The sequence below is a fragment of the Capra hircus genome, chromosome 9, assembly GCF_001704415.2.
Source record: "Capra hircus breed San Clemente chromosome 9, ASM170441v1, whole genome shotgun sequence".
Taxonomy (NCBI): Eukaryota; Metazoa; Chordata; class Mammalia; order Artiodactyla; family Bovidae; genus Capra; species Capra hircus.
Genome location: NC_030816.1, coordinates 39,775,195 through 39,788,589, shown reverse-complemented (window position 1 = coordinate 39,788,589; position 13,395 = coordinate 39,775,195). Strand labels below are relative to the sequence as shown.

At 36.8% G+C, this 13,395-nt stretch overlaps 1 protein-coding gene across 4 annotated transcripts in view; it reads right to left on the bottom strand.

Moving 5' to 3' along the window:
* MMS22L (MMS22 like, DNA repair protein) overlaps nt 1–13,395 on the bottom strand; it is a 122,117-nt gene that overhangs the window by 70,060 nt on the left and 38,662 nt on the right. For all 4 annotated transcript variants that reach the window (XM_013966474.2, XM_018053137.1, XM_018053138.1 and 1 more), the window contains exons 13-14: nt 13,155–13,381; nt 10,797–11,300 (exon numbers count right to left, since the gene is read on the bottom strand). In XM_013966474.2, the coding sequence (XP_013821928.2) occupies nt 10,797–11,300; nt 13,155–13,381 (731 nt within the window). The remainder of the gene's footprint in view (nt 1–10,796; nt 11,301–13,154; nt 13,382–13,395) is intronic.

Here is a 13,395-nt window from a genome sequence, read left to right as displayed (position 1 = left end):
TTGCCATTTTGCTAAAGAGAAATATTCCACTGCTTGGTACAGAAAATAATCATGGCACTTCTATTCCCTGAGCTCATTCACTTTCAAAAGAATGAAATGTTTCCTTTCCAGAGTATATTTCTTTTGCCCTTGTCCTTTTTTATCCTGATGTTTATCACAGTTTTTTTCAGTGTTCTTATGCCACTCTTACCTTCCTTTTCCTAATTATGAGAGGTGGAATTTACTGTTTCATTCAAACTTTGCAAACAACTATGTCATCTACTTCTTGAAAGTAATCCTGAAAAAAATTTATAAAGTTCTATTCACCTCTCTACTTTTATAATTTTGGAGATGGGCTAAATATTAGATCTGACCTAGGTTATAACTGGAGATTACATCAGGGGCACAGCAAACAGAAAAAAAATAGAAGATTAAGAAAAGTGGCTAAGACTGAGAAGTCCATGGACACTTTGATACCTTTTTCTTGTACCAAGCCTTCTGAAATTCATACAGCTGTGCTTTGCTGTTAGTCTTATTTTCTTACATTGTGCTACAGTCATTCAAAAGGCCCTTTCAATAAGGAAGCTTCCACTCCAGGGAACTGCTTTAAATTATTTTATCAAGTATTTCCTCCATTCCATTATTGCAGTTCCCTCTTCCAAATATTTAATAACTTGCTTCCAACCCAACCCCAATACAGATGATCTCTACTTTTACATTCAAAGTGTTCCTGTGGACCCAGCCTAGATGGAGAGGTTTTGGAGACTCTCAAAAGCAAGGGAAAAGCTCAAAGGCCCACTTACTCCACCTGTTTCCATATTTTAGTGGGAGAATAGTTTTGGTTATTAAAAAATGGTCCCAAATTTTCAGCTAGAGTAGACATGTTTCATTTTTCTATAACATCAAAAACCGTCCAATTAATTGAGAAGAATGGACTCCTGTCATTTTTCTGGAAGTCCCTCCTGCCCAATGGTGCTTAGAACACAAAAAGCAGAGAGTTGAAATTCAGATTATGTATTAAATCCATTAAACCATAGCCTGGCTGCACAGATACTGTTCTCTACTTTCATGTGGATGCTGGCAACAATTGTTGGATAAGTAGGTAAAATCTGGGGACAAGTATAAATCATTATCAAATAATACTGAATGGTTGAAATAATGTAATATAAAATGACGAAAAGGTGATAGCTTCAATAAACACTTAAAGTACCTTTTTATTTTCTCAGTCTGTCTTTCACGTAAGAAATATATGAGTGCATATCATATACACTGCACTTAACTGGTTTACAGATGTATGCCAAGTGCCTGCCTACAATAATGCCTGTTATCACTACAGGCACTCATAAATATTAGCTGGATTTGCTGAATAATTTGTTTGATGTATCCTCTGTAGGGGAAAAAAAAAAAAATACAAAGTAGAAAGCAATAAAGAGCATTTGAGAGAAAGTGTTAAAGAAATCCCAAGGAAAGTGAGATTATTTAAGACTGTGGACATATGGACATGCATACATTTCAAGAGAAGCTTGGAATAAAGGATAACACTGTTCACATAAAAATGAAGAAAACGTAAATGAATACAATAAACATATTGAGAGATTATTTTGATCAATGGTCTGGGGAGGCACAGCATCTAAGTCAGTGCTGCCCGAGAGCTCTGCTGCTGCCCACTACACAGCCACTAACTACGAATAGCCACTGGGCATCTGGTATGGAACTAGTACAACGGAGGCATTGTATGTCACATTATATTCATTAAATTGTCACACACAGGTAGTGTGTATGGACAGCAGAGACCTAAGCAGATATTCATACAGATCCTATAAAGTAAGGACTATTTTACAAATTTGCAACTGAAGCTTAGAAAAGGTTAAGTAACTTCTCAAGATGGCACTGTTGTGGCAAAGGAGGGACAATCTGATCTCGGGTTTACTGACCCTAAAACTCCTGCTTTTTATACTATGCTCCAGTGCTCTTGCCTGGAAAATCCCATGGACAGAGGAGCCTGGAAGGCTGCAGTCCATGGGGTCGCTAAGAGTCGGACATGACTGAGCGACTTCACTTTTCACTTTCATGTATTGGAGAAGGAAATGGCAACCCACTCCAGTGTTTTTGCCTGGAGAATCCCAGGGACGGGGGAGCCTGGTGGGCTGCCGTCTATGGGGTTGCACAGAGTCACACACGACTGATGCAACATAGCAGCAGCAATAGGAAGAACACACAAACACTTCCGTAATACGTAGAAGAAAAAAAGCACAACTCACTGGTGGGGATTTGTCCACTACCGCCTGAAATCCTGACTTCTTCCATGCACAATGCTCCTATCTGAAGCTCACCGATTGCATCTCTAGTCCTGATCTAGGTACTACTAACTTCTCAAATCACCTTTTCCTTTTCCCAAATCCCTCTAAGTAAGTCTTTTGAGGGTTTTTCCCTTTATTTTCCTGAATTCTGCCACCCCATCTCTTTGCCTGCTGTCACCAGCACTGACCATTTCTGACTTGTGATCTTAACAACTGCTTTCACTCCTTGAATTTAACCCTTTTCTAATTATTGGTTATCACATATCGGCAGTTTATTCAGTCCTCAGATCTAGCTCTACTGTCCTGGCCATTCTCTGATCTGAACCCTCAACTGGTTTTGACAGGAAAATGTAACAGTAAAAAAGATTTAGGAGATATCTTGGTAATGAATAGTTTCATTTGATTAAATGAGAACCACAAGAAAAAGGTACAGAAATAAAGTAAAGCCAGGCTGTGGATAACTTCAAAAACTGCGATAAGGAATTCGACATTACACTTTCTTGTGTCTTATCAGGATGTCTTTAAAGGTGTGAAAGTACAGAATGACATAAGCAGAACTGCTCTCCAACAAGACAAATATGGCAAAAGAATATCAGACGAGCAGAAGCAACAGATGAAAACACAGGTATATAGGACTTCATTAAAATGTTTAAAATTTATGCTACAGAAGATGTTGAGGTGAAAAGGGACTTCCCCAGCAGTCCAGTGGTTAAAACTCCACCTTTCAATGCAGGAGGCTCAGGTTTGAATCTGCATTGGGGAACTAAGATTCCACACGCCACACGGTGTGGCCAAAAAGTAAAAAAAAAAAAAAGAAAGAAAGAAAATGAGAAGATAACTCATAAAATGGGAGAAAATATTTGTGTATCATATCTGATGAGGGATTTGTATCTAAATATATTAAGAATTCTTATAATTCAGTAACAAAAAGACAAATAATTTAAAAATGGACACAGGGTCCAAATAGATATTTCTCCAAGTAAGACATAATGATCAACAAGCACATGAAAAGCATGTGATCAACACCACTAGCCACCAAGGAAATGCAAATCAAAACCATAATGAGATACTAATCTATCACCTCACATCCACTAAAATCACTGCATTCAGAAACACATGTAGCAACAAACATTGGTGAGGATGTGGAGAAACTGCAATTCTTATTGCAGGTCGGATAAGGTTGGATTGTATAGATTGGACTGTAAAATGGTGCAATGGAAACAGTTTGGCATTTCCTTAAAAGGTCAGAGTTATCACATGACCCAGCAATTCTACCCCTAAGCATATACCCAAGAGAAATAAAAACACGTCCACACAAAAACTTGCACATGAAGGTCCACAGCAATGTTATATTCATAATTGCACTTTTTTGCTAACAACTCAGTGTTCATCAACTGCTACATGGATAAATAAAATCTGGCATATTCATAGAAGGGGCTTCCCTGTTGGCTCAGACAGTAAAGAATCTGCCTGCAACGCGGGAGACCCAGGTTCAATTCCTGGGTCGGGAAGATCCCCTGGAGAAGGGAATGGCAACCCACTCTGGTATTCTTGCCTACAGAATTCCAAAGACAGAGCGGCCTGGTGGGCCACAATTTGTGGGGTTGCAAAGAGTCAGACACAACTGAGCGACTAAGACACAATTTATACAGTGGATTATTTGGTAATAAAAAGAAATGAAGTACTGTACATGCTTTAATGTGGATAAACCTTCAAATCATTATTCTAAATGAAAGAAATGAGTCACAAAAGATGATGTGTTGTATGAGTCCATTTGTATGAAAGGTCCAAAACAGGTTATTCTATAGAGGCAGACGTAGATTAGTGATTGCGAGGGAAAGGGGGTTGGGGAAATGGGGAGTGACTGCTAATGGTTAACGGGGTTTCTTTTTGGGGTGATAAACTGTTCTAAAATTGTGGTAGGGGTTACACAACTCTGTGAATATACTAAGACCATTAATCATATGGTATATGAATTTCATCTTAACAAAGCTGGTCAATAAGTGAATTGTAAAAGTGACATATCTCAGAAAAGCCAATTAAAAAAACAGAGGTAGGTAGTCTGAGGAGGCAAGGCACAGAAGGCCAGAAGATCAGGCAAACATTAATAATGGTCTAACACGGAGGAAATGGCAGAGAATAAAGTTGGGATCATAAATAAGCTCCTCCAAAGAAGACTTAAATTCTCTCATTTAACTAGATATAAAGGAAGGACATTCACACATATCACATTTCTACCTTAAAAAGTTACTCTTCTTTCTCTACAGCGGCTCCTTATCATCTTAGTAACACAGAATCACAATTTCCAACAGTTCTATAATTGTGAGGCAATGTTCATGTTCTCTGCAATCCATGTTTTTACAACATAGACACTAACTCATTTATACATCAAAGTGAAAGTGAAGTCGCTCCGTTGTGTCCAACTCTTTGCAACCCGTAGACTGTAGCCCACCAAGCTCCTCCGTCCACGGGATTCTCCAGGCAAGAATACAAGAGTGGGTTGCCATTTCCTTCTCCAGGGGATCTTCCCGACCCAGGGATCGAAGCCAGGTCTCCCACATTGCAGGCAGACGCTTTAACCTCTGCACCACCAGGGAAGCCACTAACTCATTTACACATCAAAAGTGAAAGTGAAAGTCGCTCAGTTGCATCCGACTCTCTTTGTGACCCCATGGACTATACAGTCCATGGAATTCTCCAGGCCAGAATACTGGAGTGGGTAGCTTTTCCCTTCTCCAGGGGATCTTCCCAGCTCAGGGATAGAACCCAAGTCTCCTGCATTGCAGGTGGATTCTTTACCAACTGAGCCACAAGGGAAGCCCAAGAATACTGGAGTGGGTAGCCTATCCCTTCTCCAGTGGATCTTCCCGACCCAGGAATTGAACCAGGGTCTCCTGCATTGCAGGTAGATTCTTTACCAACTGAGCTATCCACTTCGTAAAAGGTGTTATATTAGGAAGGGGTTAAGAACCATCTAAGCCCAAACACACACACACACACACACACACACACACACACGTGAGCACACTGAGGTTGCCAGGCATAAAGTGTAGTACAAAGAAATGAATACATTATGGCCTCTTTTGAAAACAGTAATAATGATAATAAAAGCAACATCCATTTATTGAACAATTACTAACATACGAGGCACTGTGTCAGTACTTCACATTACTAGTGTTATAATTAACCCTTAAAATAACCTGGTGAGGTGCTATTATCCCCATTTTACCAATAAGGCTAAAATTTGGACACATAACTTTTCTCTTATAGTACTTTAAAAGAATCACTTTGTACTTATACAAGGAGAATGCATATCTATTAATAGATCTAGTTGGAGACTAAATAAATGACCCAAATATTAACTCTTATACATGAAAAATTAAGTAAATAGCATATGTTTCAGCAAAATAATAAAAAAATTTCCAAGTTATTAGGGTAAGAGGTTTATATTACTGCATGAATTTATAAAATATGTAACATAAAAGGGCTATGCTTTGTGCAATTCAAGCTTGGCAAAGAGTACATAAGCAAATAAAAAAGTTAATTCACAGTATACATGTAAAAATCTCATTATGAACTATTTAATGAAAAGAAATCTATACATTTTATATATTTCCACAATATCAATACTACTATATTCCCTTAGAGATGCTTACGCTTTCTCTGAAGCAACCAAAACTGGTAGATGGATCACTCTTAGTGAGCAACACAACTGTCTGATTTTTCAAATAAAAACTGTAAATGTATTTTTCCATGGGGCATACTCATGTGCTCCCTCTCTCAAATTATTAGAACACTGTCCTAAAAATCTGTATCAAATCAAAATCTGCATAAAGTATACATTTCATATACATAGTATAAATGATGTACCTATGTGTATATATGACACACATACACATATATGTACATATAGACAGATGTTCATATATACACATGATGAAACAGCAGAACCCCAGATGTTTTGGGCAATCTGGGGTATACTAATGAAACTCTGCACGTAAATAAATCAAAATAATTTGATATTAAAAAAAATCATATTGATTTTAACTTGTTTTGTAGTAAACAATTCTTCAGTAATTAAAAGCCATAACCCATTATACTAACAGAAGACTCAATAACAAAAGGAAGAAAAGGCTTGCATACTGTCGAGAGTTCTCTATTTTTTTCTGAAAAATCATGTAAATTATTTGGCGATCAGCACAGCCTCACAAGAACATTTCCTTTTGAACTACCTCCTTCCCTGCCTAGAAAATCTCCAGTTCTCTCCCAAAGGAAAGATTAAAATAAAATTTGTTTTTAGAATAAATGTTGTCAAACCAATAAATCTTAAAATAACTAGAACTATTGAGCATGGAAAATATTTGAGAAGAATGCTACATAGTTCTTGTATAATGTGTACAAACACACACACACACCTCCATCCCAAATGTCAAAAAAGATATATTAACAGATGAACTTGCAAGTTCATGGAAAAAAAAGAATGAAAAAATGTATGTATTTTCAAATGTATTTTGAAGCCAGAAAAAAGAATCTTAAATGTTTTAAGGAGTCGCACTTGAGCACATGGAATATCAAAAACAGGTCATCTTCCCTTTTGAACTATTTCTTAGTCTGCACATTTGACATCTTAGACAAGTTTTCAGCTGCCTTTAGACTTCTTTGAAACCAGGCTCTTGTTTAATACAAGATAGGATGTCAGTTGATCAATATCCATTTGACTTAAATTCATAAGTCCACAACCTCCCTTAAGTGGTAGAACAAACAGGTACAAAGCCTGAAAATTTATTGTTTCTTTTTAAACTCCGAATGATATTTGCAGATGCCAAAAGGCATTTTGAAATCACTCACCTCTACTTCAGTAAAAATGAAACAGGGGGATGGGGAAGAGGGAGAATCTCATGAGGCCTTGCATGTCAAGTTTTTGCCCAGAGCTAATTTTCAGAGCTGTGTTATAAAACCCTGAAAATGGAGGTTTATAATGGAAATGCTGACAGACCCTTAACTATAGCAGCATGAATGGATATAATTAAAGAAAAGCTTTTGGCTACACCTAACTCCACAAATGAAAGACTGCCATTTTTATATTAACCTCAAATAACAGCCAAGTGAGAACTAGAAATGTGATTCCAGAAAGGTAATGTGAAATGTTAAAGATGACTGCTAAAACTATTTGACATTCGGAGTTTTAAACATGGAGGCATTTAGTTAACATAACCAAGTCAGTATTTTCATAATGCTACTTAATCAGCAATAAAGAATGCTCTGGTGAGCCATCAGCTCCAGTTAGCTGAAAGTGGCATATGAAGTTATTATTTCTTAACAGCCTAGAGGGAGCCGCTTCTCTCTATAATCAGTGATCTTAGTTCCTTCCTACCTATAATTTCACTGTCATACAGTTATAAAACTATTACCCAGTTCAACACACATACACACACACACACACACACACACACACATACACACACACACACATCCTGCACACACATTTATGCAAGGACTGGTACCTTACTCCCACCTGAATTACAAAACAGAAGAGATTGCTAAGGTAAAGTATTTCATTCTTTCCTTTGTCAGGGATGCAGTCAGGAATAAATATCATCAATCTATGTAACCCACCTTCTCCATCTAAATCAAAATTCAAGAATTTAGCTTTGTTCTTAACTTAAAAGAAAACGAAATGCTTATGCTTTAATTTTTAACAACGATTCAAATTATTTTTGAACTTCCTAATAATATTAATAGTAAAAATATTGTAGCATACCCAAAAGAGTCCTCTGGAAAGAACCTCAATGAATCCAAATTTGGAGTTAAGAGATCAGGAACACATCTCCTTACGATCAAATACCTAGAGGACTTTTCTTGGGTTTCCCCTCCCTCCCTTCTTTTTTTCTTTTTAAGGTAAACAATCCTGAATGATCTCTGGGGCCCTTACCCTGCAAATATCCCAAACTAAAGCAAGTCTGTCTTGACAATATTTGCTTGGAAGTATTGAAGATTGATGGAATAAAATGAAACCATGCAAGTTACAGTCCCTCTTATTATGTACTGCAATCAGTCTCATTGAAGGACTGTTGCGAATTACTATGCAAGCTTCAGAAACTTAAAAGATGGCAGTGCCTGTACCGTGACAGCATTAATAATGACCTGCACATTACTACACCAGTCTCATTCACACACTGACCTCATACGTCTGTTAAAACTGCTTGATAATTTTGGTGACAGAAAGTTATGCATGATTTCACATTCTCTTATAGCAACTGCTTCTGATCATAGTTGAATAGTATAAAGCAAAACCAAAAATAAACATTTCTACAAAGAATTAAATATTATCAGCATCAACATTTGTGTCTTTTATTGGTTAGTCCTATAGACCACACTCCTTGCCCCCTGTTCAAGATGACACCAAATTAACACACTCAAACCAGATCCAATTTTAAAGAAATTCCTAATATAAATGTAAAGTTACTCTCATTTTATATAATTGACAGTCTTCATTATGCCCTCTTGATTCCTACCTCTGTACTTCTGAATAGTGACCCTCATGGATTCAACAAAAATGCATTATAGTGAACAGCTTACAAGGACTTGCAAGCAATATTTTCCCAACACTCCTGAAACTGCTTTGGTTTTAAAGCTAAAAACTCCTATTCCTTTGCCCAGGCTGCAGCAACATCGCCAGGCTGGTTTAGACCAGTTTTTGGACCCTCTTTTTCCTTCTTGCTTTGTATATTCAGACGAATATAAATAAACAAACCAAAAATGGTACCAGAAATGTAGAAATTTCTAACTGTGCCCAAAAAGCACAGGAAAATACTGCTGACTACTTATTGAAAAACTGAACAAAATGAATTTGGCACTTGGCAAAGTATAGCATCTGCTAATAAACTCTACTAGACTAAGAACAAACAAACTATTTCATGGAGAAGATCCAGAATCAGTAAAAGCTTCCTCTAATGAAGTTGGCTCTTCATTAACTTATCTATTTATCCGTTCATCTAAATATTTGATTCAGCTTACATTTAGGGATATAGGGATGATTATCTGCATAAGAACTAGAGTACATGAATATAAAAACTATATAAAACCTAATGAGTGAAAACCCATGGACTGATCTCTATGAACACACAGCCCAATGTAAATTAAGATCATTAATAAATGAAATTGGTAATGAAATATCCAAAATTCAGAAATTTCATTAAGTTTAGTGTCTTTGAAAAAGATGCTACCTTTGTAATGTGCAACTAAGAAAAGGGAAGCAGTCTCTTCATTAACTTCAGACATGATTTTAAATAAAATTGTATTTCTATACCTAACTGCACTGAGTGTAGTATCTAACTTCTTAAGAACATGAACTTCAAAGGTGAAACTGCTATGTGAAAAGAGCCTTAAAGGCAATAAATAGCATGACAACTATTCTCACCCATTACTGTTTGGGTCTGAGTGCATCTGCATATTTGTGTAATTCACGTAGATCTGAGAACAGCTAAGTTTTGTACAGATGACTGGTGAACATCATCTACACAAAACTTGCTATAGAACAATCTTATCTCACTCTTAGAATACACTGCTTTAGCTGGGAGTATTTCATGTGTTTGGGGATTCCTTGGTGGCTCAGTTGGTAAAGAATCCACCTGCAATGCAAGAGATCTCAGTTCGATCCCTGGGTAGGGAAGATCCCTCAGAGGAGGGCATGGCAACCCACTCCTGCATTCTTGCCTGGACAATCCCCATGGACAGAGGAGCCTGGTGGGCTATATAGTCCACAGGGTCACAAACAGTAGGACATGACTGGGCTGTTAAGCACAGCTCACTTCATGTGTTTGAGGCTACAACTCTGCAGCAAACTACTTAAAGAAAATAGCCTTTTTTTTTTTAATGGTACAATGTGGCCAAAATCTCCTTAAGCACACAAAACTGCATATGTTTCAATGAAAGTCACCTCAGATTTGAGTTCATGGTCTTGCTTAGAATGTCTGAAATATTCCTCTGGATAAAAATGTTTTTAGGAGAGGCATGGATGAAGGGGCCTGGTGGGCTGCAGTCCATGGGGTGGCTAGGAGTCAGACACGACTGAGCGACTTCACTTTGACTTTTCACTTTCATGCATCGGAGAAGGAAATGGCAACCCACTCCAGTGTTCTTGCCTGGAGAATGCCAGGGACGGCGAAGCCTGGTGGGCTGCCATCTATGGGGTCGCACAGAGTTGGACACGACTGAAGCGACTTAGCAGCAGCAGCAGCAGAGAGGCAAGTCAGGGCCAAGAGCAAGTCATGGCTCCTGGATTGCACCAGAGTTGAATTTTATAAGCTTGCATGTAAGCTTTCTTTCGAAGAAGCGCTGTTTGAAAGGACAGTTTGAAAACTACTGATTTACACTACAATGCAGTAAAACTTCCTTTAACTGCTCTCTTTACAACTGAATTTCATGAGTGTGTCGAAAGGAAAACTTTAACACAGAATCAACACAGGTAATAATATAAAACAAATTAATACATTAGCACATTACTGGAAAACATACCTGATTCTGGCCAGAACAGCTTGTAGAAAGTTCAATACTGTCCTAAGTTCAGATTCTTGACAAGCTCGTAGAAGCATACTAAAGCCATCATTAAGCAGTTTTTCATGAGAAGGATGCAGGCAATGGCTTGTCTCAAACACCTCCTGAACGCTGTCCATATATATAGAAAGAAGGGTCCAAAGAGTCTGTCTTTGTCCCATTTCATCGTTCTTAGATACCAAGAACTCCTTTGCTTTCTCCCGGAAAGCATTTGAAAATTTCTCAGCCAAAACACCAATGTCCAGATTTTTCTGGGTATACATTAAGAGGAAGGCCATTTGACCCTTCCAAATGAGAGGAGATGTTTTAAAAGTAGGCTTGAGGAAATCCAGGAGGCCTAAAACATGACTTGCTACATCTTCCACCTCTGCCACAGCTGCTAACAGTAGAAAAAGGCTGAAAAAGTTCTGCAGACCAACTTCAGTTAGTTCTTCCATTCTTTTTTGATGAAATTTAGAATATATCCTGTAAAATTAAAACAAATGAATTATTAACAGTTTCATTCACAAAAATCCATCTTTTAAAATAACATTTAACTCAATACTCATGACAGTCTCATCACTTTAAATTTTTAGCTATTTCTACATAATGGGGCTATTGTATCACTTTTGTTGCTTAGAAAACAAAACTCATAGAATATGCCTCCCCTCTCAACCTTCAAATTTCTCAAAGATGCAGCAAGTATCTATAAGTGAATCAAAGGATTCAGTGGCTTTCCCCAAAGGACAGTAGAAGAAATACTATTTCCCCCATAGTACTTGGCTTTTCCTTTTATTTTCATCCCCCCATTACCTTTCTTTTTCAATGTTTATTGACAAATAAGAAAGAATATATAATTCTTTTAAGTACAACTTGATGTACTTTATAGAACTCTTAACAGGGCAATTTTATATAACAATGTTCCTTAAATTCTTTCTCCCTCTACCCTTCACAAAGATCTGGCTCTTACTATACTTATATGTTAAGACAATGCAAAGTAGTGGAAAAATTATTTTTACCCACTCACAAAGAAAAATTATTAGTGCTCAAATATCCAAGACTAGCCATTTAAAAATCTGTTGTCAATACTACTTAATATAATTAAGAGCTGATATATTTTAATTAATTAAGGGATCAGAAGTGAACACCATTCATTTTTAATCTTACTTAGGGATTGTTGTTTCTCTGCAATTTTTATAATTGGTTTATTCAAAACAGAAATGACTAATGCTTATGAGAGGTTAAATGTTTATTTATAAATAATGAAGCTGATAAGCTCCTGAAGATAAAGATCTAATTATCTTCACATCCTCCCCATCATATCCATGATAGGCTTGGTATACAGTATTACGAATCCAATTTCTTTAAGCAATAAAGTTCAGAGTATTATGCTTTCCATAAAAACATTTAAGATTCCAAACCAAACTGGCAAACAGAACAAAAGAAAAGTAACTACTGTTTGAGCTACCTAATTACTGAAGGTTTAACAAAGATACCATCAAAAAATATATTCTAGATAAAAATCCAAACTGTATCACCAAGAATTATTCATTGTGTGAATCAAACAGGAATTTCATTTAGAGATTACTGAGAAGCATCTACCAGAAATAGTAAGTATTCTGCTGCAAAAGCTTCCATTGCTTAAGCTAAGCAAGCGGTGGAGAACAGTCAATTGCAGAGGGCTAGGAAAGGGGCTCATAGACAAAAGTAGAATAAGGGAAGACAGTAAGAATCACACCCATTTAACAAGCAAAACTCTCAAAAAAGGACAACACTAGGCAAATGTGACCAAATGTTTATTTTACCACACCGGAAACGAAAATGGCATACTCCTCAAATGAGGACATCAGAGGTTTTGCTCCTATTATATTCTGGCTAGTTTTCATTCAAGCAAGCTAGGCTTGTGAGACTGATGGACTCAAAGAACACAAAATTTTATAGACTGAATCTATCATTTGCCAATTCATAATCTGGACATGATTTTTATTTCTGTAAGTTTTAACAAAATATATGCAAGGAATTACATGAAATATTACAATTAACTTTGGCAAGAAAAACAACAGTTGTCTTTTATACCTGCACTTAATACAGGGGATTTCATTCTTCAGGACCGATGAGATAAATAAGAAACTAAAATCTTCCCTAAGTTAGGGATATTAGGTTGGTTTCATACTGTAACAAATTGGCAAGATCAAAATGCTCCATATTTTGCTGTCCTTGAACAAATACATTTAAGAGATAAACCATAAAGACATCCAAGCACAAATTACCTTAAAAAACACATAAAAACACTTGTCCAAAGAAGTGAACATTCATGACAAAGAAAGATACAGCACACACCTTCCCTTGACTTGTTTCCAAGGATGAGGACCATTGTTCTTCATTGCTTTCTTGACAACTTTTGCCAAAATGCAAAGGAAAATAGTGTAACTACTGCTGGATTTATACAGGTCAAGACCTTGTTTATCACAGCAGCAGGTCTTCACCATTTCTAGCATAGCCAAGGGTGACTTAATGATATATGTAAGGCCTTTTAAAGGAAGCCAAGAAATACTGAAAGAACTATTCTGAAAGGAAAAAA